The sequence below is a fragment of the Hippocampus bargibanti genome, linkage group LG12 (assembly GCF_051943395.1).
Source record: "Hippocampus bargibanti isolate YZ-2025 linkage group LG12, ASM5194339v1, whole genome shotgun sequence".
NCBI classification, from domain to species: Eukaryota; Metazoa; Chordata; class Actinopteri; order Syngnathiformes; family Syngnathidae; genus Hippocampus; species Hippocampus bargibanti.
In genome coordinates, this window is record NC_142745.1 from 1,273,500 (window position 1) to 1,300,000 (window position 26,501).

At 41.0% G+C, this 26,501-nt stretch overlaps 6 protein-coding genes across 8 annotated transcripts in view; 3 read left to right on the forward strand and 3 right to left on the reverse strand.

Annotated features, from left to right (window-relative positions):
* Window positions 1-72: 72 nt before the first annotated feature.
* LOC148889865 (C-type lectin domain family 10 member A-like) lies at window positions 73-6,393 on the reverse strand. The gene is made up of 3 exons (XM_089009512.1): window positions 6,381-6,393; window positions 3,650-3,694; window positions 73-2,427 (listed from the first exon to the last, which is right to left on the reverse strand). The coding sequence occupies exons 2-3, from the start codon at window positions 3,652-3,654 to the stop codon at window positions 1,389-1,391; spliced, it is 1,044 nt and encodes a 347-aa protein (XP_088865638.1). The 5' UTR covers window positions 3,655-3,694; window positions 6,381-6,393; the 3' UTR covers window positions 73-1,388.
* LOC148889866 (uncharacterized) lies at window positions 3,041-11,034 on the forward strand. Of its 2 annotated transcripts, none has more exons than XM_089009511.1 (4): window positions 3,041-3,943; window positions 6,179-6,223; window positions 7,179-7,223; window positions 8,008-11,034. In XM_089009511.1, the coding sequence occupies exons 2-4, from the start codon at window positions 6,219-6,221 to the stop codon at window positions 8,963-8,965; spliced, it is 1,008 nt and encodes a 335-aa protein (XP_088865637.1). In that variant the 5' UTR covers window positions 3,041-3,943; window positions 6,179-6,218; the 3' UTR covers window positions 8,966-11,034. The 2 variants fall into 2 exon arrangements, with proteins under 2 accessions (XP_088865637.1, XP_088865636.1); XM_089009510.1 differs by lacking the exon at window positions 3,041-3,943 and adding an exon at window positions 4,040-5,149.
* A 73-nt stretch (window positions 11,035-11,107) lies between these two features.
* LOC148889867 (odorant receptor 131-2-like) lies at window positions 11,108-14,210 on the reverse strand. 2 transcript variants are annotated; one of them, XM_089010242.1, is made up of 3 exons: window positions 14,155-14,192; window positions 13,090-13,265; window positions 11,108-12,376 (listed from the first exon to the last, which is right to left on the reverse strand). In XM_089010242.1, the coding sequence occupies exons 2-3, from the start codon at window positions 13,240-13,242 to the stop codon at window positions 11,552-11,554; spliced, it is 978 nt and encodes a 325-aa protein (XP_088866368.1). In that variant the 5' UTR covers window positions 13,243-13,265; window positions 14,155-14,192; the 3' UTR covers window positions 11,108-11,551. The 2 variants fall into 2 exon arrangements, with proteins under 2 accessions (XP_088866368.1, XP_088866367.1); XM_089010241.1 differs by having other exon boundaries at window positions 11,109-12,376; window positions 13,090-13,270; window positions 14,155-14,210.
* Window positions 14,211-18,360: 4,150 nt separating this feature from the next.
* Window positions 18,361-20,151, forward strand: LOC148889868 (odorant receptor 131-2-like). Its single transcript, XM_089010297.1, has 2 exons — window positions 18,361-18,536; window positions 19,083-20,151. The coding sequence occupies exons 1-2, from the start codon at window positions 18,384-18,386 to the stop codon at window positions 19,860-19,862; spliced, it is 933 nt and encodes a 310-aa protein (XP_088866423.1). The 5' UTR covers window positions 18,361-18,383; the 3' UTR covers window positions 19,863-20,151.
* Window positions 20,152-22,352: 2,201 nt separating this feature from the next.
* On the forward strand, window positions 22,353-24,196 carry LOC148889869 (odorant receptor 131-2-like). Its single transcript, XM_089010670.1, has 3 exons — window positions 22,353-22,388; window positions 22,706-22,822; window positions 23,384-24,196. The coding sequence occupies exons 1-3, from the start codon at window positions 22,353-22,355 to the stop codon at window positions 24,194-24,196; spliced, it is 966 nt and encodes a 321-aa protein (XP_088866796.1).
* An 837-nt stretch (window positions 24,197-25,033) lies between these two features.
* Window positions 25,034-26,501, reverse strand: part of matn4 (matrilin 4) — a 12,279-nt gene continuing 10,811 nt past the window's right edge. The window contains exon 17 of the mRNA XM_089009734.1: window positions 25,034-25,581. Within this exon, the coding sequence (XP_088865860.1) occupies window positions 25,523-25,581 (59 nt within the window). The 3' untranslated portion in view covers window positions 25,034-25,522. The remainder of the gene's footprint in view (window positions 25,582-26,501) is intronic.

The following is a 26,501-nucleotide window of genomic DNA, read 5'->3' on the forward strand; positions in this document are numbered from 1 at the left end:
GATTTATCTCTTGGGAGTGCGCGTGTTGTTTGCGAATTACATTAAATTATATTCGTGCAAAACTTTCAGGATTGGGATCGTGCGTGTTACGCCATCGATTTCCGCCACTGCATTGGAAGACGTCATAAATAATGGCCATGTTCGTTTAAGAAAATCAGTTTTAAAGCCAAACATAAAAAATAAAAATACAACTTTGATTAAGGTTATTCACGCTGCGTTAACGTAACTTTTATTTGCCTTGCCAATGCGTATCCCTTTTCGTTCAGTCACTCGTCTGGTTATCGACGGTTGTGCCGACGTCATCAGTCATCGACCCTACTCTTATTGTCAACGATTACACCACACACAATGGATCATAAACGCTTTCATATTTTTCTGTTTTGATTTGAAGATTTGATTGCACTCATTGTGCCTGTGATCATTTTATATTTCAGTTAGTGGTGTGTGTCTGTTATTTCCGGGTTGAGTGCGTCTGGCTGCCGCTGCTCACCCGCAGAGAAGTTTCACTGTGACTGTCAAGTGTCCCTGAGAGTTTTGAAAGGCGCTTATGTTTTTTTTAAATGAAAGCTAGTGGTGAAAGGTGGACGACAATGAGGTTAAAATCTCAGTGAAAGAAAATAGATGGTAAAAGAAGAGTAAAAGAAGCTATTTTCATAAAACAGCAAAATACTTCCCTGAACCGTAATGGTGGGATGAGGTTCAATTTGGATCGTTCGTACAATAGACTGCTTAGGCAACATAGGCTTAGTTATGCTGATGAGGTGATACCAGGGCAAATTGGGCAATCAGGCCAGTCGTCAGTCAGGACAATAGAAGTAATCAGTGGAGCCGCAGGGATTAGTCCTCTGCTCCCCCCAACCTGAGAGAAGGGCCCAATCATAGCAGAGTCCGGCACCGCCACGTCTGGACAGTAGGGATATATATATAGGGCTGAAACTACCAGTAAGACCTTAGTTTGCTGACGAAGCTTCTTGGATAAGAAGCAAAACGTCCGACACCTTGAAAGAAGTACCGATGACGGACGGCTGAAGAAACCTTTTCATCGATGGACCATTCCTGTACGACTGAGAGCGTACACATTAATGGTGAGTATTATCACCAAATGATTTTAAAGAATACATTCTCACATTTTGTTAGAATCTGTTTTATATTTTTTATGACATCCCATTACTCACTGAAAACAAAAAAAAAAAACATTTGTAAATGTTTTGCTTTAATGGCTCTTTTGGTCAAAAAGGTTCCCGATTCCCGTCATAGACTCTCGTACGACTGACTCGCTGCTGCGCACGCTCTATTTGCGCTATTGCCAGGCATCGCTAGTCGAACAAGCAAATACGATTTGCTCACATCATCGTTTTTTTTTTTTGTTTGTTTTTGGGCGGTTCTTTTTACTTGTTCAGTTCGGACGAATCGCAAAAGATGCAAGTTTGACAGAAGTAGATTCGTTTTCCTCTGCACAGTTGGTCATCCCAAGTCTTGTACAGTTCTTCACCTTCGGCAGAAGGGTCAAACCTCATGACCACACAATCAGAATCCCAGTAGCGATTGTCATTATAAACTTGCGCCATATTGTTGGGCTCGCGAGGCCGCCAAAATGTCGGACTCACGAGCGGGTGACCGTCTACCCAATGGAATTTACCTTCCCAAAACTGATCCTCCAATCCGATCCATACCGGAGTGATTTTTGTCCTTTTCTGTTGATCGGTGAGACGGCTTCCTGGAGCCCAGTAGCTTTGGTTGATAAGACTGGTGAGAAAGACATTGTCTTGCATGCTGTGAACTGCAGCTAGATAACTGCCTTTTTTCAGACAGTCTTTTCTGGCGTCTTTCCACCTTCTTTGCGTGGCCGACAACCAGTAGCAATGTGAACCGTTTTTTTCCCAGCCTTCTTTGCAGCATTGGATGGGATGCCCTCGTATTTCAGGCGTGCTGCAAACATTGGCGTACAGCGTGGAGAGTGTGTTTTCCAGCTCTTTCGAAAGCAGCACCTGACGGTCTGCCACAGCGCTTTGAGTATCGTCCAGATCGCCCCTGAGGAAGTTCACCGTCAGGTTTGCTTGTTCATAAAAGAGCTCCAGGTCATCCATTTGCAGACTTGTATGTCGCCACACTTGTATATCAATTACATCGACGTCAAACTTCTTGATCTGTTTGCTTATATGCTGATCGTGTTCCAGTAGACGATTCACATGCTCAGGTGTGCGTTGCACCATTTCTATCAGCGTTTCCAGGAGTAAACTATTTTCTTCCAGGGATCTCAGTTGTTGTTCCAGCAGACTCAAATTGTTAAGGTGGACGAACCAACCAGTCATGATAAAAATGAGCATCAATCCAAGTCCCAGCAAAATGAAAAAAACTTGCCCTGGTACAAAACACCCGCCTTTGAATTGAAAGTCCTCTTTGTTTTCCGGAGTGTCATACAAAACACTGGCCAAAAAGAAAGGAAACAAGGAATGGACCATTGGAAACATTGCATTATCAGAGCACAGCATGAAAAGAGTCATGAAAGACCCTCAACAGTGACAAAAATGCATTCACCGTTTAAAGGACAACCGACACCACTTTTTTGTTTCCTAGCTGACATCAGAAAAACGTTTGATAGCATCTCAAATAGCCAAAACACGGAGGATGATATTTTTAGTCAAATGCAAAACACTAATAAAAATGACTTCAAGTGTGCTGAAACTGCAAAAAAATTGAAACCGGAAGTGGCCAGTTTCAGAAGGTCCCGCCCCCTTGTTCGTGATGTCACGCCAAGACGTCTTGCCTTGCTGGAGAATCAAAACAATGGCATCAGATTCGGAGAAGATGCTTTCTTGTTACTCATCCAGTTATGAATAGGATTCAAATACAGTAAAGTCTCGTTATATCGATATCGGATATATCGATAGTCCCGGTTATATCGATACTATTTCTATGCACGCACGGAGAAAATTACATGCAAACAGGGTCGGATATATCGATAGTCCCGGTTATATCAATATTTTTTCGGACTCCCTTGAATATCGATATAACGAGACTTTACTGTAGTTCCGAAGAGGAAAGCATAAATGTTTGCAATCGATTAAAGAAGTCCTTCCGTGTCATTTTGAGGCATCAGAGGGGGGGAAATGTCGCACCCAAAAAAGTCAGAAGATGGCGACAAAGCTCCATGGAAATGGGCTCAAAAATGTTGTCACAACACACAAGGATTCACCATCGTGTTATTTATGTTTTCCTTCTAATTTCACCATCAACACGGATCAACATGAAGTTTTCAGACCAAACAAAGTACCGCAAAATGCATTAACGTGGTGAAAGGACTGCTACAGTGTCATTTCTCGGTCAAGGGCGTTCCTTCCGTGACGTGACGTTAGGACTCGTCACCAACTCAAAAACAAGACTTCCGGAATATTCATCGCGTGTCTTAAAAGGTAAAATATAGCTATATGCGGTGGAATCTTTGAATACTACGCTCAGTAGAAGTCATTTGAAGCCATTTTATAAATTATGGACACAACGTGCCCGGAGGCGTCGGTTGTCCTTTAAACGATGGCCCTTTTGTGGAGTTATCGCTTTCGCTTGCAGTTTGATGGTGTGAGGACAGGCGTGGCTTGCCAACACAAGTACCCCAGATGGACATTTTGGAAAGCCGTTAATAAGAGCTCACCTCATTTCTATACTCTTGGCACTCAGGCTCTTGGTGTCATCAACCCTGGGAAGAAAAAAAGCACGGATGATTCGGCAGCAGCACGCCAATAGGACCATGTTTATATTCCAACATGTCAACAGCACCTTCATCGGGGATTTTTACATGCTCCCACACAACCTGGGGACAACAAATTCTTAAAATGGGAGCAGGTTGAAGCCCGGTTGGGACCGCCACCTTATTTACAAAGTCTCCAGACTCGATCAGCTGTTTTTAGTGATGTCACACTAGGAAGTGGTGACAGCTATGATAAAGGTTGGAACTTTGGGACAGTTTGAAATGTATTGTGTGAGCGTAAATAAATAAAAAACATACATACGTACATATGTACATACATATGTACATATATACGCACATACATACATACATACATGGTTAGTTACATGGTTAGTTAATTAGTTATGTATGTATTTATGTATGTATGTACGTATCTACATACGCACACATACATACATTGGATTGGCCCTTTATTCGTCTCGCAATGGAGACGAATATATACATACATATATATACATACATACATGCATAAATACATACATATATATACATGCATATACATCCATCCATCCATCCAACGATGCATATATTCATCCATACATACATACACAAATAAAAACATAAATAAATGAATAAATAAGCATATAAAACAAAAAACAAATGAATAACTAATTAACTAACCAACTAACTATCTAATTAACAAACTAGCCAAATAACTAAGTAACCAACTCGCTAACTGACTAACTCAACAAACGAAAAAATAGGTTGATAAATAAATGAATATATAAATGAATAAACAAATGAATAAACGTGATGTACTTCAAGTGAAAAATCTATGACTCACACACACACACACACGTCTGGAAATATCAAATCAATCGCCACCGCATTTTACATGTTTTTTTTGTATTTGACATGATTTTCCCCCTTTTCTTTACATTAAAATAAAGAAAAACAAGTTTGAAAAAAGATTGACGAACAAAATCAATTTGGAATTGTCTTACGTGTCATCGTCTTCCGCGTCATTCGCCGATTTGCCGCTCACATTTTCTTGCTCTTCGTTCCCGTTTTCCATCGCGAGAATAAGACGAAGCAAACCGAAAAAACGAGAGAAAGAAAGAAACGAAGCCCTCGGCCGCCCTTCGTGACGTCATTTTGAAGACTTTTTTTGATCTCTTGCGTGTCAGCCGACTCGTCAGATTCACCCCACAGCATATAAATAAAAAGCATATAAATTCCATGTTTATTTGATGTGACCACGAAATATGACGTAAAGCTCATACTTGTTTGTTTTTTTTAGTTAGAACGTTGTGGGTGGGCGGGGCTTGTTTAGATTAGTGTAGTTTCATTTTATTTTGTTTTCAGTATGGACAATTATACAGAAGAGCCAGATTATGATGTGGATGAGAATCAGGGGGACGAACTGCCAGACTTGCCTCCAGCGACAGAAGCTGAGCAGGAAAGGTAACAGTCCACGAGATCATCCTTGACAATATATTTTATCAAGAATAATCGAGAAAATGAAGAGTGCTGAATGATGGGCGACCAGATAACACACTCGAATCCAGGCACCGTCCAAGTGCATACTTGTTAAGTTTCAGAAAACATACTTTTTAGGAGATTTTCGTATTTGCGACTGTTGTGCGCGTCAAAATAATGTGAGCGTTAAAAAAGTGTAAATTAGAAGTAAATAAAACACGAAAATGCTTTATGTAGATACTGGCTTATGTCCTCTTGTGGCTACAGAACAATCAACTCTATGAACTTAATAAAGATAAAGACTCTCAGTAATAGACTCCCAAACACAAAATAGTCATTAGCACAGCAACATTCAAAAAAAGCTAAACTACCCTCACCATTTGATAACTATGCTCGGATCTTATCTATTTGAAATCTATTATCTGTCTAGCTGGCTTTATATTAGCTATCTAGCTAGCTGTTAGCTATCTATCTGGCTAGATATCTAGCTGGCTAGCTATTAGGTATACATTAGCTAGCTTTCTATGTATTTGAGTTACTTCCAGGTTGAGTGAACGCTGGAGCGTGTAGCTGCCGCTGCTCAACCTAGCTATCTGGCTATCTAGCTAGCTAACTACCTAGGTAGCTATTTGCTATCTGGCTAGCTACCTAGCTAGCTATCTATTTGCAATCTATTATCTGTGTATATATTGGCTATCTAGCTAGTTATTAGCTATCGATCTGGCTAGATATCTAGCTGGCTTGCTATTAGCTATATATTAGCTAGCTTTCTATGTATTTGAGTTACTTCCGGGTTGAGCCAACACTGCCACGTGTGGCTTTTAAAGTGAGTAATATGGTCAAAATCAGTCTCCTGGCCAAATCGTGAGACTTAACTTGTATACATATGCATGCGGGTTTATTTTCCGGGCACTCCCGTTAATGACACCATCCTACTAAGGTTTCCATGGCGGCCATCTTTGTTGCAAATCATGCACTGCTGCCGTCATCTTATCTGTGCCATTTTCGTTTCAGCCTGGGAGAACCCGAGCGCCTGAGTGCCGAGGGCAGGGAAATGAGGTGAGCTCCAGGCCAGGACGCGATGATCACAGAGGCCATCGCTTAAAGGACAACCGACGTCTCCGGACAAGTCGTGTCCATAATTTGCAAAATGGCTTCAAATTACTTCTACTGAGCTTATTTTACAAAGATTCCACGGCATATAGCTATATTTTACCTTTTAAGACTCGCGCTGAATATTCTGGAAGTCTTGTTTTTGAGTTGGTGGCGAGTCCGTACGTTACGTCACTGAAGGAACGCCCCTGACCGAAAAAAGGACACATTGTAGCAGTCTTTCCATCACGTCAATGCATTTTGCTGTACTTTGATTGGTCTGAAAACTTCGTGTAGCACCAAAAAGAGGCAGAAGAGGGCGACAAAGCTCCATGTAAGGAATTAATCAGCCTCTGGAAACGGGCTGATTAATTCCTTACACGGAGCTTTGTCGCCATTTTCTGCCTCTTTTTTAGTGCTACATTTCCCCCCCCCCCCCTATTGCCTCAATATGGCACGGAATAAATTACTTAATCGATTATAAACATGTATGCTTTCCTCTTCAGAACTATTTGAATCATATTCATAACTGGATGAGTAACAAGAAAGCATATTCTCCGAATCTGAAGCCATTGTTTTGTCACAAAACTGCCACAAAATGACCTAGGAACTGGGGATTTTCAGAAAGTCCCACCCCCAGTTCGTGACGTCACGATAGGACGTCTTGCTCTGCTCCAGAATCAAAACAATGGGCTAAAAGATTTGCATTCAGGTTATTGTTTGACCACAGGGTGGCGTTACTTTTTTAACGTTTTTGTGTATGACCAGGGAAACAATAAATGTTTCAAAATAAGAGTTCAGGTAAATCAATGCATTCAGCACGTTTTTTTTTTAAAGTGACGTGAAAGAATGTGACAAACTTAGAGAGTTTAAAAATAATTGATGGGACTGCCGACTCACCCGTGTCGTCTCCTTTTTTCAGCATCGGAGACCCCAAGCGTCTGAGTGGCGAAAGTATGGAAATGAGGTGAGCTCGGTTCACACTGTTCACTTTTACGAACACTCTGCTGGAATATTTGGACTGGGTAGCACCTATCCACGTCATTTAGGGTACAGTGATACCTTGGCTTACAAACTTAATTGGTTCCTAGACAGTGTGTCAGGTGAAAAGTGTGTATCCCCAAAATTTGTTTCCCATAGGAAACCATTAAAATGAGAATAATCCGTTCCCAGGTCCCTATAAAACATAATTTTCTACTTTCTAATTTTCTAAGCCTTCAAACTACACAAAATTATTTTATGTATAATAAATGTGCTGTGGGATTATAATTAAAGAAATAAACTGTACTGTATAATAACGTGAACGACACATCACTCATTGTGGCAGCTTTGTGTGTATCCCGAAAAATAGTTTGTATGCCAAGGTAATATTTTCATAAATTTAACGTTCGTAAAGCGAAAAGTTCGTCAGCCAAGGGGTTCGTAAACCGAGGTTTCATTGTATACGTAAACACACATACACAGACATCGATGAAAAGGTTTCTTCAGCCGTCATGAAGCTTCTTGGATAAGAAGCAAAACGTCCGACACCTTGAAAGAAGTACAGATGACGGCTGAAGAAACCTTTTCATCGATGGACCATTCCTGTACGACTGAGAGCTTACACAGACATATACAGACATAGTAGTTCAAGGGGCGCAAGTACAGCAGCAATATATTTTTTTCAGCCCTCTCCAGCAGTGAGATAAGTCCTTAATTCGGCATTCCGCCGCTTGCAATCCTCTCATTTCTTTTTCTCTTCCCCTCCTCAGCGTATTGTACGACGCCCTCGCCAAAATGGATCCCTCCAAATGCAACATCACGTCCTGCGTGACGGGTCCAGCTTTTTTATCGGCGGTGGGCTTTACATTGATTCTCGTTTGTACCTTGGCCGGCTGGTACATCAACGATTCAAAGTTAGACCAAATGAAGCAACAATTGAAAGCCCGAAATATGCTCTTGCACAAACTGGTGGAAAACATCAACAAATCACAGCAGCAAGTGGATATTCTTCGGGAGCGGTACGAGCAGATAAGGAAAGAACTGAACTCGGCCGAAGCGAAATTAAAAGTCATCATTGAGCATGACTTAAGCCTGCAAAACAGAATTGATGAACTCCAGGATAGTTTTGAAAATCTCAACCACACTGCTAATTTCTACTCGGATGCTCTCCACGCCATGAAAATTACAATTGAGGAGTGCCAGTGGCAGCTGGCGGACGGATTGAAGATCCCCATCGATTTGATGTACTCGCACTTTTGTGAGAAAGATAGCGCTAAAAATGCTGAAAAGCAAAGCCAGACGTGCTGCAAGGAAGGTTGGGTCAGGCACAATTTCTATTGCTACGACTTTTCCACTGACATAAAAGGATGGAGCGATGCCAAACAAGACTGTCAGGAAAAGGACAGCCATTTAGTTCAAATCACCAACGCCATCGAGCAAAGGTTCCTCACGGAGAATTTACGGCGAAAGAACCGCAACGAAGAAACCTGGATCGGATTGTCGTACCAGAACGGCGGATACAAGTGGAGCGACGACAGCCAGCTTTCCAGCGCCTCATTTTGGAAGGCGGGAAATGGGGGCAAGGTTGAGGAGAATGCACAAGAGTCCTGCGTGGCCATCGTGGCAACGGATAACTGGGAACATAACTGGGGACCCTTAGCTTGCAAAGCTAGGAAACGCTACGTGTGTAAATCGTGCGTCTTCTGCGATAAGCAGGGTAATCGCTAAAGTTTGTTGTGAACCTCGCCGCCATTTTGTTTTTCCATGCTCGCAACCGACAGGAGGCTCCACCCTAGCAGTTGTTGATGTTAAGAAGAAGGAGCGGAAAGGACCGTGTAGTCCCGCGAAGGTTCTGTCGTAAGCGAAAATTGCTAACGGCCGAGATTCTACAGCACAAAGTGCGGTCGAAGGTTCCATCGATTGGTGAAAGGAGCGCCAAAGAGGCCCAAATCCAGTTTGTCAAGTTTGATATATATATATAGGGCCGATACTACCAGTAAGACTTTAGTTCCCTGAAGAAGCATCTTGGATAAGAAGCAGACTCACGCTGAATATTCAGGAAGTCTTGTTCTTGAGTTGATGACAAGTCCGTACGTGACGTCACGGAGGGAACGCCCCTGACCGAGAAAGCGGCACACAATGCATTTTGGGTACTTTGTTTGGTCTGAAAACTTTGTGTTGATCCGTGTTGATGGCGAAATTAGAAGGAAAACACATCAATCACGCGATGGTGAATCGTTGTGTGTTGCACTAAGACTACTATTTGATACTAGTTGACACAAATTCCCCGCAGACAAATCAGCCCATTTCCAACGGAGCTTGTGCGCCATCTTGTGCATTTTTCTGGGTGCTACATTTCTGTCCAGATGCCTCAAAATGACACGGAAGGTCTTCTTTAAGTGATTGCAAACATTTATGCTTTCCTCTTCAGAACTATTTGAATATTATTCATAACTTGATGAGTAACAAGAAAGCGTCTTCTCCGAATCTGAAGCCATTGTTTTGATTCTCGAGCAAGGCAAGACGTATTGGCGTGACGTCACGAACAAGGGGGCGGGACCTTCTGAAACTGGCCACTTCCGGGTTCATTTTTTTTGCAGATTTTGGACACTTGAAGTCATTTTGATTGGCGTTTTGCATTTGACTAAAAATATCAGCTTGCGTGTTTTGAGTATTTTAGATGCTATAAAATGTTTTTCTAACGTCAGTTAGAAAACAAAAAAATTGTGTCGGTTGTCCTGGCGTCAAAGTTACACGCCTCGGGCAGACGTTATTTCAAACACTGCTATTTTATTGTAAAACTTCAACTAAGTGACTGTTTAGAGTTTGGAATGATGATTATTTTTTTGCTTTATGCAAAAATGAAATTTCATATGCTCTGTAGTAGTATATTAATTTTATAAATCCAACCCTATTTTTGAGGTATTGCTCAAAAAACGATTAAACTGTATTTGCAGTTTGAATATCGTCACTTTGTGTGATCAGTGTCTGGATTTTTTAGTTTCCTCATGGCAGGGAAAAACGTTAATATTTTGGTTGCATACTCGTACCTTTTTTTTCCTCAAAATATTTGAGGGTATTTCCATATTTTGAAAAACACAACCGATCACCAAAGTTGTCGTAATATGAATAAAATGTGTTTTTTCATGCTGGAGATGATGTACAACATCCTGATCATTCTTAAGGGACAACCGACGCCTCCGGACAAGTTGTGTCCATAATTTGTAAGATGACTTCAAATGTCTTCTACTGAGCGTATTTCACAAAGATCCCACCACATATAGCTATATTTTACGTTTTAAGACTCGCGCTAAATATTCCGGAAGTCTTGTTTTTGATACCGTGACATCACGGTAGGTATCGTCACTGACTGAGAAAGTGACACACAATGCATTTTGGGTACTTTGTTTGGTCTAAAAACTTTGTGTTGATGGCGAAATTAGAAGGAAGAGTGACGAGTGTTCACCCTACGTCACTGAAGGAACGCCCCTCACCGAGAAAGGACATACCTTGCATCACCTCAATGCATTTTGCGGTACTTTGTTTGGTATGACAACTTCGTGTTGATCCGTGTTGATGGCGAAATTATAAGGAAAACACATAACTAACGCGATGGTGAATCGTTGTGTGTTTTACCGAGACACAAGTTCCCAGCAGACAAATCAGCCCATTTCCAACGGAGCTTGGGCGCCATCTTATGCATTTTCTGGGCACTACATTGGAGTCCAGATGGCTCGAATTGATATGGGAGGACTCCTTTAATCGATTGCAAACATTTATGCTTTCCTCTTCAGAACTATTTGAATCATAGTTGCAAACATTTATGCTTTCCTCTTCAGAACTATTTGAATCATAGTCATAAATGGACGAGTAACAAGAAAGCATCTTCTCCCAATCTGAACTCCATGAGCCCATTGTTTCGTTTCTTGATCAAGGCAAGACGGCTTGGCGTGATGTCACGAACTGGGGGCGGGACTTTCTGAAAATCCCCAGTTTCGAGCTGATTTGTGGCAGATTTTGGACACTAAGTCATTTTATTGGTGTTTTGCAAAAATGAGTCGGCTGCCATTTTCTTGTTAGGAGAACAGGCTCGTTCACAAACGACACATCACTCAACGTGGCGCTCCGTGTGTACCCCGAAAAATAGTTCATATGCCAAGGTAAAATTTTCATACATTTAACGTTCGTAAACTGAAAAGTTCGTAAGCCAAGGGGTTCTTAAACCGAGGTGTCACTGTACTGCGGGAGAAAAACGTTGGGCGTCGACATCTTTGATGTGATTTTTGGTCATCGAGTTTGTTGCTGTTCTCGCCATTAGTCTTTGTTATTGCTCCTGCTGTTTGTTTTGTTGTTCCTGCTCATCATTTCCACCGAGTTAGCGCCACTTTTGCAGATGAGGTAGTGTTTGAGGTACTTTCTGAAGCACTTGTCCCTCACGCCGTAAATCATTGGGCTGATGGCGCGTGGCAGGACCTGAACGACGACGTAACAGGCGAAGAGCGTGTCCGGGTAGTTCTCGGGGAACCAGTTGAGTAAAGCTTCCTTGAGAACCGGAGCCACGTAGGTGGTCATGCACAGCAGAACCTGAACGCCGTGCAGGACGACGGTTCTCCGAGCCTTCTTGGCGTCTTTGCTGACCGACTGGACCGCAAAGAGGATCTTGAAGTACGTGAAGAAGATGACCGACCATACGAGCAGCTGGTAGCCAATGTACGACAGCTCCTGCTTCCGAGCCAGCAGCGGATTGGGGAAGACGTTCTGGCGGATGCAGAAGACACGAGAGGAGAAGAACTCCACAGGCTCTGTGGCTAACGTGACGAGGAGATCCGGCAGGATGGAGATGAGGCTGGCGGTCCATATCAAGGCGATGAGAAGCAGAGTCCTCCTGACGGTGCAGATGCGGGCGCGGTGAAGCGGAAGACACACGGCCACGTAGCACTCGGCCGCCATGCACGCCAGGTTGAGGGGCGTGTTCTCGGTGGCGGTGATGGCCAGCAGGATGATGGGGGCGCACACAAATACGCGGATCCTGTAGAGGGTGTAGCTGATCACGAAGAGGATGACGCTCAAGCTCATCTGGATCATGTCGTTCAGAACCAGGTGGAAGAACAGGATGTAGCGAGGGTCCCAGTAGAAGATCTGAACAAGGAAAGTTGCTTCAAATCCAAATCGTGTTATTTTGGAGGGCTTTTTTTGCTCCTTCCAAATCCCTCATTTTATTTTTTGGGGATCATAAATCTCACGAGGATGTTTGTTTTTCTTCCAATCCTTTAAATGATGACCGTCAGCACTTAAAATATGTACAATGTACAAGGAAATGTTGTCAGTGTCATTGATCAAATGATATATTCCCGGTATGAGAAGAATCCCAAGAGATCCAGTGTGACCCGTAATTTCAGCCTCTCTTGAAATCCGGGTGGCTTTTGTTCACAAATTTCAGATGCAGCAAGAAGAGTGGTGAGAAAAAAAAACAACTTGTAATATGCACGTGTAATTACTTACACCCAAACAAACAAATAAATAAAGAAATGCATAAATAGACACATAAATAAATAGACCAATAAATGAATAAAGACAAATGAATAACCGTACAAACAAACAAATGAATAAATGGATAGATAGATAGATAGATAGATAGATAGATAGATAGATAGATAGATAGATAGATAGATAGATAGATAGATAGATAGATAGATAGATAGATAGATAGATAGATAGATAGATAGATAGATAGATAGATAGATAGATAGATAGATAGATAGATAGATAGATAGATAGATAGATAGATAGATAGATAGAGCGTTGACAACCCTACTCGAGCTCAAAGAGCGACATTAAAGACATTGTCCAACCTGATGCTTGCAGAAAGTGTACATGAGTCCGACGTTGATGTAGTTGACGGAGAGCCCCATGGCGAGCACCAGCAGGTTCTTGGCCACCGCTTTGCCGAGCGAGTCTCGATATTGAATGACGGCGGTGGCGTTAACCGATGCGATTACGCTCATGTCGTCGTCGTCGTCCAAGTAGCCTACCCTACAACAAAGCACATCATTTTGGTTTCAACGGAAGATTTGAATGTATGAATAAACAATGATAGCATTTTCGTGTTTTATTTACTTCTAATTAACTCTTTTGTAACACTCACATTATTTTAACACGCACCACAAAGTCGCGAGTACGGAAATCTCCTAATTTATGATTTCTGAAACTTAACATGTATGATTTCAATCAACTTGAAAACAATTCCCACTGTAATAATAATCATAATACATGAAATTTTAAGCGCCTTTCAAAGCTCTCAAGGACACTTTACAATCACAGACAAGAATAGGTACTATAATAATATAGAATAATCGTGACAGTAAAGTCTCCTTGAGAGTTTTGAAAGGCGCTTACAAATTAAATGTGTTATTATTATTATTATTATTATTATTATTATTATTATTATAAAAAATGAAATAATAATACATAAAATACAATCACAAATAGAATACAATAAATACAATGCAATTATAAATAGAAACAAGAGAGAGAGAGCTACACAGAAAATGCAATTTTAAATAGGTGGCTTTTGAGATGTCTCTCTCTCACTGTATAATCAAATGTTTTGTTTGAACAACTTTTTAGTCTCTCTTATGTTGTCAATTTGACCATGACACGTAACACTTGTCAATTCTTCTGCCACTCGACAGTATTTTTCACACGACGTCCAAATAAACGACGTGACAGAAGATGACCACGCACGAAACGTCACAGTTGACGTTGATTTGGAAAGCGTAGTAAGCGACGTGAACGTTATGACATCACATCGCGCCATCATCAGAAAAATAGAAAAGACGTTCATAAAGTTGTAATCGTGTGCCGGCGCGTGTGCGGTCAAATGAAAACAACAAATAAAAAGACAAGCCAAGACTCACCCGCTTCAAGGTGGATTCACCTCTGACCTCAATCTCCCGCCCTTCAGCCATTTTATAGCCCAAGATGGCTAAACGGGGTGTAACACGCATGCGCAGACAGATGAACACGTGACGTACGCTTAAGATCGTAGTTATGCACTCGGATGACTTCGAATCACAAAATTAAAATTAAAATTAAAACATGTGTGAAACATTTTCAAATTGTGTGATTAATACGGAATCAAACACTCAAAAGATGACATTTACGTTTTAAATGTGGTGCTATCTTCTTAACATGTTTTTAATCCAAATAGGTTTAGAGAGTATTTATCTGTAGAATTTACATCAAACTGTCTCGTCAATTTGTGAAAACTTATTCTAAACGCGGTAATTTTTTTATGTTTCTTTTTTTTAACATTTGGCCATTTGAAAAAAAAAATCTCATACATACCGCGTACAGTCTCACGATTTGGTCGTGAGACTCCTGATTTGACACAATACAGACAGTTCATTTGTAAGGTGAAACAAAAGAAAATGTAAAATAATAATAATACATTTTTAGAATAAGAATAACAATAATACATTTCATTTATAAGCGCCTTTCAAAACTCTCAAGGACACTTTACAGTCACAGGATATACAAACTGAATGTACGAATAAAAAATGAAAGCATTTTTCTGTTTTATTTGCTTCTAATATGCACGTTTGTAATGCTCACATTATTTTAACACGCACCACAGAGTCGCGAGTACGAAAATCTCCCGATTTATGATTTCTGAAACTTAACATGTATGCTTATTTAAATTAGTTATAGTTAACTGATTCCGAGACTTATCACAGTGACTGAAACTCATGACAAAAAGTTACTGGACAACAGGGCAGACAACTCTGAAAAGTTGCCTGACCAACCATAAAGTTGCCTGCCCCATTTTTCACAACTTGAAACACAATAAGACGACTAATCGCAAAAAAAAAAAAAGTTGCAAAGTATTAAGGATTGTTTTAAATTAAGGAAGAACCTCCCACAAATACCCCCCTGCTTAATTTATGGTAAATATCCTTTGCTGAAGATTTTACTTCAGTTGTCGTTGTGCTAAGTTTAACTAAGTTGTGTTGTGCCAATGGTAAGACTCATGGGAGAATGACATTTTCGTCATCATTAAAATGAGTTCATGATGGCAACAGAAAGAATCCTCCGATGCCGCGCGACCTTTCAGCTTGTTTTTTTTTCTTTCTCAAAGGATTGTCAATTCCCGCCAGAACATTGAACGGAACACTTGATGAATCCACAGAGGACAAATGAAAGGTCAAGCGGCTCATTAGCAAAGATGGGAAATAGTCACAAAGTGCAAATACTTGGATTGTGTACTTGAGCATTTTCCCCCCAGGAAAAATGCTGTTTTTTGCTAAATATCTATGAGTGGACTTTTATTGATTATATTACCTTGTAAAAATTCCTGATTAATTTGATCATTTGAATGAGTTGACCTGCCACAGAGGGTGATTAAAAACATGCAGGATAGCGGCCTTGGAAGGCCGCGGACTAACATTGATGACTTCTAACGTCCAAACAAACTACCGTGTATTTTTGTGAGGAATATGAGAGGAAACGGGAGTACCTGGAGAAAACCTACGCAGGCAAAGCGACCACATACAAACTCACACAGAGGAAGGCCAAGCTCAGAATGGAACCCTGCACATCTGCACATGTGCTAACCCAGTAGACCTCCGTGACTGAGGCAAATCAAATTAAAATCAACACTCCATCCATCCATCCATCCATCCATCCATCCATCCATCCATCCATCCATCCATCCATCCATCCATCCAGATGTTTGCAGATGTGCCGGAGCCTCTCTGGTTTGCTAGCAGAGGCCTGCTGCTACTGCTGATCCCATTTTTAGACCTTCACAAGACCTCCACTTCTCTACAGCTATCCATAACCTTGCCACCCCATACCTATCTGACCGTCTTCAAATTTCTATTCCCTCAGATCCTCTTCCTCCTTCCACCTCTGTGTAATGGAGATTAGGAGTAGATGCTTTCTTGTTACTCATCCAGTTATGAATAGGATTCAAATAGTTCTGAAGAGGAAAGCATTAATGTTTGCAATCAATTAAAGAAGTCCTTCCATCTCATTTTGAGGCGTCAATGACACCAATGTAGCGTCTCAAAAAATGCACAAGATGGCGCCCAAGCTTCGTTGGAAATGGGCTGATTTATCTGCTGGGAATTTGTGTCAACTAGTATCAAATAGTAGTCTTGGTGCAACACACAACGATTCACCATCGCATTATTTATGTGTTTTCCTTCTAATTTCACCATCAACACAGTACCCAAAATGCATTGTGTGTCGCTTTCTCGGTCAGGGCGTTTCCTGATGTGATGTCACGTCAGGAATCGTCACCAACTCAAAAACGAGACTTCCAGAATATGCGGTGGAATCTTTGTAAAATACGCTCAGTAGAAGTCATTTGAAGTGATTTTACAAATTATGGACACAACTTATCCGGTAGTGTCGGTTGTCCTTTAAAATCGCATTATCTGTGTCGCTCTTCCTCTTGTTTCTATTGATAATTGTATTTTATTTATTGTATTCTATTTGTGATTGTATTTTATTTATTATAGTACCGATGCTTGTCTGTGACTGTAAAGTGTCCTTGAGAGCTTTGAAAGGCGCTTAAAATGAAATGTATAATTATTATTATAAAAACGATCACATTTCATAACACTTTCTAATAAGAATCATATTCAGACATGGCCGAGAAGCCCACACTTAATCCGCTGAAAAACTGGCGGCGAGCCAACGCGAAGCAGCTGGCATGAAAACCGCGTGGTGGATCTCGTGGGGGAACACATCATTCTTCATGTCATTCTAGATGACAACACAACTTGAGTGTGTGTGTGTGTGTGTGTGTGTGTGTGTCGCTTTTGGCTATAAAAGATGGCGGGCGGGCGGCGGGCGTGGGGTCAGACGTGCGTCCTGACACGGGTGAGTATCCGCTTGATCTTTTCGTCTTTATCCTTTCATATGGAAATATAGTGAACAGTATCTGTATCTGTAAGAAAATGAAAATAAATAATTATGCATCTTGGTCTTGTTTGGGGGGTATTTTGTAGTTTCGTTTGCTACAAATAAATACAATGTACTGTACAATGTACAGGACTGTCAATAATAATAATAATAATAATAATAATAATAATAATAATAATAATAATAATAATAATAGTTATTATTATTATTATTATTATTATTATTGTAAATATGGGTTGATACAATACAGCCTTTCTTGATACTTGCACTATGTACAGTTTTCTTTGAAACCGTTTTGCACATTGACATTATAAACAGTTGACATTTTTATTTTACTATGCTTAGAACCCTTTCAAATTGCTGCTGTGGACTGCAAATTTCCCCATTGTGGGACGAATAAAGGTTTTCTGATCTGATCTGATAATTTTTATTTTTATTTTTATTTTTATTTTTATTTTTATTTTTATTTTTATTTTTCGTTGTACTAAGTTCATCCTGTCTACTTGATATCTAATATTAAGCAGATTCTTTACTTACAGTGTAGGTGTTCAACATGTCAGCTAATTGAACACCTACACTGTCTGTAAGTAAAGAATCTGCTTAATATTATTATTATTATTATTATTATTATTATTATTATTATTATGTTTGACACATGCGGCCCACACATCTAAATTTTTCTTACTATTGTGACAACTTGATACTGGCTCTCATCATATTAATAATAATAATAATAATAATAATAATAATAATAAATAATAACTAAATAGTAACTAATAACATAGTGATTGAAAGAGTGGTGTAAAAAAAGTAAATAGCTAGATATTGTATTTCTAAATTTGCTTAATTTATTATAATAATTAAATGTATAATAATTTAAATATATATATACATCAAATAATTTATTGTATTTGTTCTCGTTATCTTTTTTTTTTTTTTTGTTTGGGTTTACATTTTTTAATTTAATATGTTGTTTTTCTGGGAAGATTGTGATGATTTCAAATGGCTGGTTTATTTTCTTTTCTTAATATGTCTGACATTCCATTTTGTCTTGTTACCTTGTAATCACTTCCACATATTTTCCTATATTATAATTGATTTGCAAAATGTTACTAATCTGGATCAAAGTTTGAATTGTGGCATATTTTGAAATGACTCTTATGTTTAATAAGTTTTTCTGTTGTTATTGTTAGTGTGTGTGTGTGTGTGTGTCAAGATGGGTGACGCCGCCCTGGCCAACGCAAGCGTCGTCATCCAGTATCGAGATTCGCTCAGTAAAGCGGTGGTCAAGAATGTGGTGGTGCTCGCCATCGGGCTGTCAATCAACTACATCAATGCCAGCCTCATGTACACCTTCTGCAAACATCAGGTAGTAAACCTGCTACATGTTTAAAGTGTCCAGAGATAGATTTTCTTGTGATATGCTGTGAAGTGAAATGAAGATGAGGCTTAGAACTGAGCCTTGAAGAACACCTTTTTTTAAATAATATGCGGTCTTTCCATTTTTAAAGTGGTTGTCTTCTGAATGTCAAAAGCTCAATTTTAAACGACAAGCAACGCCTTCGGACAAGTTGTGTGCATAATTTGTAAAATGGTTTCAAATGACTTCTACTGAGCGTATTTTACAAAGATGATACATCCTAGAGCTATATTTTACGTTTTAAGACTCCCCCTGAATATTCAGGAAGTCTTGTTTTCGAGTTGATGACGATGCCTGACATGACGTCACGGAGGGAACGCCCCTGACCCAGAAAGCGATTCTGTAAATTGTGTATTCAAGTCACACATGTTGACTAAGCATATAACAGCATGAAACTTTGAAATATGATAACTTCTTAATCTGTTTTATCTCTATCAAAAAGGAATGTTGAAACTACGATGGAGTGTCAACTTGTTCCGACTCGCTTTCTTTCAGATCTTCTACTACAACCCTCGCTACATCCTGTTCTTCACTCTGGTGGTGAACGACATGATCCAGATGAGCGTGGGCATCACCCTGTTTGTCATCAGCTACGCGCTTTACAGGATCACCGTGTTATCGTGCGCCCCTTTCATCCTAATGGCCATCATCACCACCGAGAACACGCCCCTCATCCTGGCGTGCATGGCGGGCGAATGCTACGTGGCCGTGCGCCTTCCGCTTCACCACGCCCGCATCTGCACGGTCAGAAGGACTCTGCTTCTTATCGCTTTGATTGTGACCATTAGCGTCCTCTCCGCCTTCCCGGACCTTTTCGTCACATTGGCCACCACACGGGTGGACTTCTTCTGGTCCAAAATCTTCTGCCTTCGAGAAACGGCCTTCCCCAGCCCGATGTTGATCCAAAAGCGGGACATCACCTACATCGTCTACCTGGTCATCGTGTGGTCAGTCATCTTCTTCACGTATTTCAAGATCTTGTTCACCGCCCAAACGGCCAGCAAGGATGCCAAGAAGGCTCGGAGGACCATCGTCCTGCATGGCGTTCAAGTTCTTTTGTGTATGACCACGTATGCCGTGCCTCTGGTCAAAGACGCGCTACTACGCGTCTTCCCCAAAAACTACTCGGACTCACTGTTCGCTTGCTACATCATTGTTCAAGTATGGCCGCGCTCCATCAGCCCCATTATATACGGCGTGAGGGACAAGTGCTTCAGGAAGTACCTCAAACATTACCTCATCTGCAGGACTGCACCCCACGGTGACTCATCCTGATCTGAAAACCCCTCAGACCATCTAAATACAAGAGCAGAACCCAACATGACCACAATTATAGACCTTTCAACACCCTGCAGCAACAAGTGACACGAGAACGGTCCTTGGTGGCGTGATGGACCCCAGCGCAGGAACGTAGGAGTGCAGAATGTACTCGGACACTGCTCTTTAGATCTGTTTTTAACGTTAGATGCTCTGATATTTTTACAATGATTCAGACATTTTATATATTGTATTTTATTGATGTAAAAAATATGAATAAATCAAAAATGGCTTCATATTCAAAAGAAAATCCCATGTTGACCCAAGCGAAGGCTAACGACAGTGATTTGTGAATAGCAAACGGACCATTACACTTTGGAGCTATTTTACAGTGGTTTTATGCCTTACCAATATTGATTATGATTTCAATATTGACTCTCTTCCCACCTTCAAATTTCACCTCAAAACCCATTTGTTTAAAATTGCATTCGCAGTTTAGTTTAATTGGGTCTTTTATTATTTATCATTTTATTTAGAAAATAATAATAATAATAATAATACATTTATTTTGCGCCTTTCAAAACTCTCAAGGACACTTTACAGTCACAGGATTTTTTTTTTTGTGCTGGTGAGCAGCAGCAGCCATTCGCGCCAGCGTTCACTCTACCCGGAAGTAACACTGCAGCAAAGTTATTACACTTATGACTCAAGGATTGTTTTTCCTTAAAGGACAACCGACACCATTTTTTTTGTTTCCTAACTGACATCGGAAAAACGTTTTATAGCATCTAAAATAGCCAAAACACGCAGTATAATATTTTTAGTCAAATGAAAAACACCAATAAAAATGACTTAAAATCTCCAAAACTATTTCAAAATGAAACCGGAAATGGCCAGTTTCAGAAGGTCCCGCCCCTTTCAATCAAAACAATGGCTTCAGATTGGGAGAAGATGCTTTCTTGTTACTCATCCAGTTATGAATATGATTCAAATAGTTCTGAAGAGGAAAGCATACATGTTTGCAATCGATTCAAGAAGTCCTTCCGTCTCATTTTGAGGCGTCTGGACTCAAATGTAGCGCCCAGAAAATGCACAAGATGGCGCACAAGTTCCGTTGGAAATGGGCTGAATGGTCCGCTGGGAATTTGTGTCAACTAGTATCAAATAGTAGTCTTGGTGGAACACACAATGATTCACCATCGCGTTATTTATGTGTTTCCCTTCTAATTTCGCCATCAACACAGATCAACACGAAGTTTTCAGACCAAACAAAGTACCCAAAATGCATTGTGTGTCCCTTTCTCGGTCAGGGGCGTTCCTTCCATGACGTAAGGAATACGTCACCAAAACATGACTTCCTGAATATTCAGTGCGGATCTTAAAACGTAAAATGTAGCTATATGGGGTGGAATCTTTGTAAAATACGCTCAATATCTCCATACGCACCTGTAATATTACACTTTGTTCTCTCTACCCTCTGTCACGTTTTGCGAGGTGGTGATGGCAGGTGCGGATCCCAAAAAGCAGGCAGGAGGGAGCAGGAGGTTGTTTGACAAATTGTATTAAAATAAAGGTCAGCAGGAACAAAATGTAAAACATCAAAATGATCTGAACAGAAAAAAAGTATCAAAAGAAAACCAAGTGTAAAAGTCCGCCAAGGTTAAACAAGCACATGCACAGCAGACAATGCATGCCATTGCAGACAAAGCATGCAACAAACAATGAACCAACACCGGATGGTCGTGCCGGGAGTCCTTTTAAGTGTCACTGATTAAAACGACCAGCACCTGCGAGGCTGCAGGCAGGGCTGACGTCGCTACCCGTTGATCACCAATACGAACGTGGCAGTCCGCCACTGATCGAGACCACCAGCACCTGTGCAGGTGCAGGCGGGGCCGACAGCGCCACACGTTGGTCGCCAACCAGATCATGACATCCTCAAAAAATACTGAACATGATGAAAACAAATGATGCTGTTTTTATTTTTATTTTATTATTATTATTATTAGTAGTAGTAGTAGTAGTAGTAGTAGTAGTAGTAGTAGTAGTAGTAGTAATAATAGTAGTAGTATGCAAAGAAAAAAATATTGGAACATGATGAAAACAAATGATGCTGTTTTTTTGTTTGTCTGAACCTGGCTGAAAACTGAAGAAAGTTCAAAATACTGATTTTAAAACTGACTTGTGCGATTTTCAACAAATGGTTCAGAAGCGCCCCCACCCATATTTTTTTTGTATATGTTGTTGTTGGTTATGTTTCACACTAAGATCAATGAGAATTGGGCCGCGCCCGCCCCACGTATGACATCACATCAGCCACTCATTTTTTCCCTTTATAAACACGCGTTGTTTCTTTTCTTTGCCCTTCACCATCTCGCCATTTCATTGGGATCATGATCAATTGCATTGACGGCTGGTGAACGATTGGCGGGGTTGTTCATGATGACCCTTTGTTGATTTTCACTTCATCTTTCATATCATATTTGATCTTCTACTTTTTACAGCAGGATGAACTCTTCGGACAATGCAACCTTACCATCGCAGGTAACAGTTACACACGCGCACACACACACGCGCGCACACACACACACACACACACACACACACACACACACACACACACACACACACACACACACACACACACACACACACACACACACACACACACACACACACACACACACACACACACACACATAAAGTTTGAGTTTGATCCATTATTCTGTTGCGGCTTGTTCTGTCTTGTTCCCAGTCGTCTGTGTTTTATTTGTTATTTGTTTGTTTGTTTGTTTGTTTGTTAATTGTTGGTTAATTATTTCTTACTCCAAATGCCATATTTGCTTTATTTATTGGCGTAGGTGATTTTGAGGGACAGTCTAGTCTCTGCAGTGGTGAAAAACTTTCTTGTGGTTCTTCTGTGGGTCTTGCTGACATACATCAATGCCTCTCTGCTCGCCACCTTCTTCAAGCACCAGGTATGCACACAAATACACACGAAAAAAAAATCTATCTATCTATCTATCTATCTATCTATCTATCTATCTATCTATCTATCTATCTATCTATCTATCTATCTATCTATCTATCTATCTATCTATCTATCTATCTATCTATCTGTCTATTTTGTCGTATTTTTCTATGTCAATTTTCTCGTATTTTCTATGTCTATTTTGTCGTATTTTCGATGTCTATTTTGTCGTATTTTCGATGTCTATTTTGTCGTATTTTCCGTCTATTTTTTCGTATATTCTATGTCTATTTTGTCGTATTTTCTATGTCTATTTTGTCGTATTTTCTATGTCTATTTTGTCGTATTTTCGATGTCTATTTTGTCGTATTTTCTGTCTATTTTTTCGTATATTCTATGGCTATTTTGTCGTATATTCAATGTCTATTCTGTCGTATTTTTCTATGTCTATTCTGTCGTGTTTTCTATGTCTATTTTGTCATTTTTTCCATGTCTATTTTGTCGCATTTTCGATGTCTATTTTGTCGTCCTCATATGAATATGGTCGTTGACAAAATGACTGCGGCAGACGTTTCACGAGGAGCCCCGCTACATCCTGTTCATCCACATGGTGATCAACGACAGCGCTCAGCTGAGTTTCAGCATCACCCTGTTCCTGCTCAGCTACATCGTGTTCCGCATCCGAGTGTCCCTGTGCTGCGTCTTCATCCTGCTCACGGTGTTCAGCACCAGGAACACGCCCCTCAATCTGGCCGCCATGGCGGTGGAGCGCTACGTGGCCATCTGCAGGCCTCTGAGGCACCATCAGATGTGCACGATCCGGAGGACCTACCTGACCGTGCTGCTCATTTGGTTCATCAGCGTGGCCCCTGACATCACCGACCTCTTTGTGACCTTGGCGAACGAGCCCCCGGACTACTTCTTGGGCTACGTCTTCTGCCTGCGCTCCAACGTCTTTCCCAATCCCGTCATGATGTACAAGCGCATCGCTTTTGATTGCTTCTATTTCCTGTTCGTCTTTCTGACGCTGGTGTTCACCTACGTGAAGATCCTGATGGCGGCGCGCTCGGCCTCGTCCCAGAAGTGTCTGGCCGAGAGGGCCCGCAACACGGTCCTGCTTCATGGCGTCCAGCTGGCCATGTGCCTGCTGTCCTACGTGTCGCCCGGCGTGGAACTGCTTCTGATTCTGGTGTTCCCGGGCCAAATTCGGGAGATCCGATATGTGGGCTACCTGCTGGTCAACATCCTGCCCCGCTTCCTCAGCCCTGTGGTCTACGGTCTCCGCGACGACAAGTTCCGCAGGCACCTTGATGAGACTCAGAGATCCTGCTTCGTGTCACGCAAGCACAGGAACCGCCGACAAGGGGAAGACCTCCGCTAACTCCATTGGCCTTCCTTTGTGGAGTTTTCATTTTGGCCTTGATTGTAGAGTACAGCGATACCTTGGCTCACAAACTTAATTGGTTCCCAGACAGTGTGTAAGGTGAAAAGCGTGTATCCCAAAAATTAATTTCCCATAGGAAACCATTAAAATGAGACTAATGCGTTCCCAGGTCCCCATAAAACATAATTTTCGAGTGTCTAATTTTCTAAGCCTTTAAACAACACAAAATATACCTTATTTTATGTATAATAAATGTGCTATGGTATTATAATTAAAGAAATAAACTGTACTGGATAATAAAGTCATTTTATTTACCTTTGTGATAGTCATTGATGGCTTGATAGAATGGATTGAACACTTGATGAGGAACGTAGCCTTCTTCTTTCAAGATCTTGAGGAATGTAGGTGCTTTCTCTGCAATAATTTTACCTTGTTCCTCGTCAATTGTGTTTTGTTTAGCTGGGTTGATAGCTTTTTGTCCCTACGTGTGAGTCTGAGCGTGGATGTTTCTTTGTCACTTTGTGCCGTGCGATTGGTTGGCAATCGGTTCAGAGTGTCATCTGTACCGAGAAACTTCGCCAGCTACCAGCAAATTTTTGTTCGCTGACGAAGCTTCTCGGATGAGGAGCGAAACGTCCGACACCAAGTACAGATGACGGCTGAAGAAACCTTTTCATCGATGGACCACTCCTATACGACTGGGAGCTTACACAGACATATGTCAGGTTTTATTTTATTTGTGTTTTATTTTGATTGTACTAATGAAATATATATGAGAAGATTCGAAACAGTCCTGCGGTCAAATTACAAAAGTATTTGTAAATTGTTTATTTATGTTTGGCGCATTATGTCACAAATATGGAAAACCGATACACACGCAATGCTAATATTTTTCATACAAAAATGACATGTTTCTCTGTCACTGATCCACCCACATTCCTTTTGGCGGTCTCAGAAAAAGTCACGTTGGAGGTTTGAACGGTCGAGTTGTCGACATCTTGACACCCTTAAAAAGTAAACGTTTCACCCAAAAATGCTACAAACAACACGACTTCTTATCCTTCGCTTCCGGAATTACGCATTTGATTGATCTCGTTGTTGCCACTGCGCAAAATGGGAATCAGAATTCCCCATCCTTCTTCTTGTTGACGATCTCGTTGTTAGCTACTCTTGTCATTGTTGCGCCTGATGGTTCAGCTGTTGTCCTCGTCACTGTTGTCCTAGCCGTCGTCGTCGTTGTTGATCCTGCGGCGTTTCTCTTGCCGCGAGAAGGCGGAATGTGCGTGGGGGCAAGACCCAAGCCGTCTTCCCGATTCTTGCGCATCACTTCCTGTTCAGCAGCTGCTGCTCCAACTGAACCAATCGAGCGCTCATTGCGGTCAGTGGAAGCCGAAATGCTAAGGACCAAAACCTTATTGGGTGTCCAATCGACGGGTCAAGAAGTAAATAGATACTGCGCCTTTTCGCATTACTACTTCTAATTTGTTTCTATGGGAAATGCCTTGACTCGGTATTGACAAATCTTCAGAGCACGTTTTCATTGGTCAGATACGTCGGAACTCCGCTTAAAGGACAACCAACACCTCCGGAAAAAAATTGTGTCCATAATTTGTAAAATCACTTCAAATGACTTCTACTGAGTGTATTTGACAAAGATTCCACCGCATGTAGATAGATTTTACCTTTTAAGACTTGCGCAGAATATTCCGGAAGTCGTTTTTGAGTTGGTGACGATTCCTGACGTCACGTCACGGAGGGAACGCCCCTGACTGAGAAAGCGACACACAATGCATTTTGGGTACTTTTCATCTGAAAACACAGTGTTGATGGCGAAATTAGAAGGAAAACTACATACATAATGCAACGGTGAATCGTTGTGTGTGGCAGCCAATTGCAGTAACACGCATAAAGAAGGTGTAAGTTGACACAAATTCCCAATGGACAAATCAGCCCATTTCCAACGGAGCTTGTGCGCCATCTTGTGCATGTTGTGGGCGCTACATTGGAGTCCTGACAGCTCGAATTGATACGGGAGGACTTCTTAAATCGATTGTAAACATTTATGCTTTCCTCTTCAGAACTATTTGAATCATATTCATAACTGGATGAGTAACAAGAAAGCATCTTCTCCCAATCTGAACTCTCTGAAGCCATTACTTTGATTCTGGAGCAAGGCAGTTTGTAAGGGAGTATCCTGGCGTGACATCACGAACAAGGGGGAGGGACTTTCTGAATCTCCCCACTTCCGAGTTCATTTTGTGGGAGTTTTGGGACACTTGAAGTCATTTTTCTTGGTGTTTTG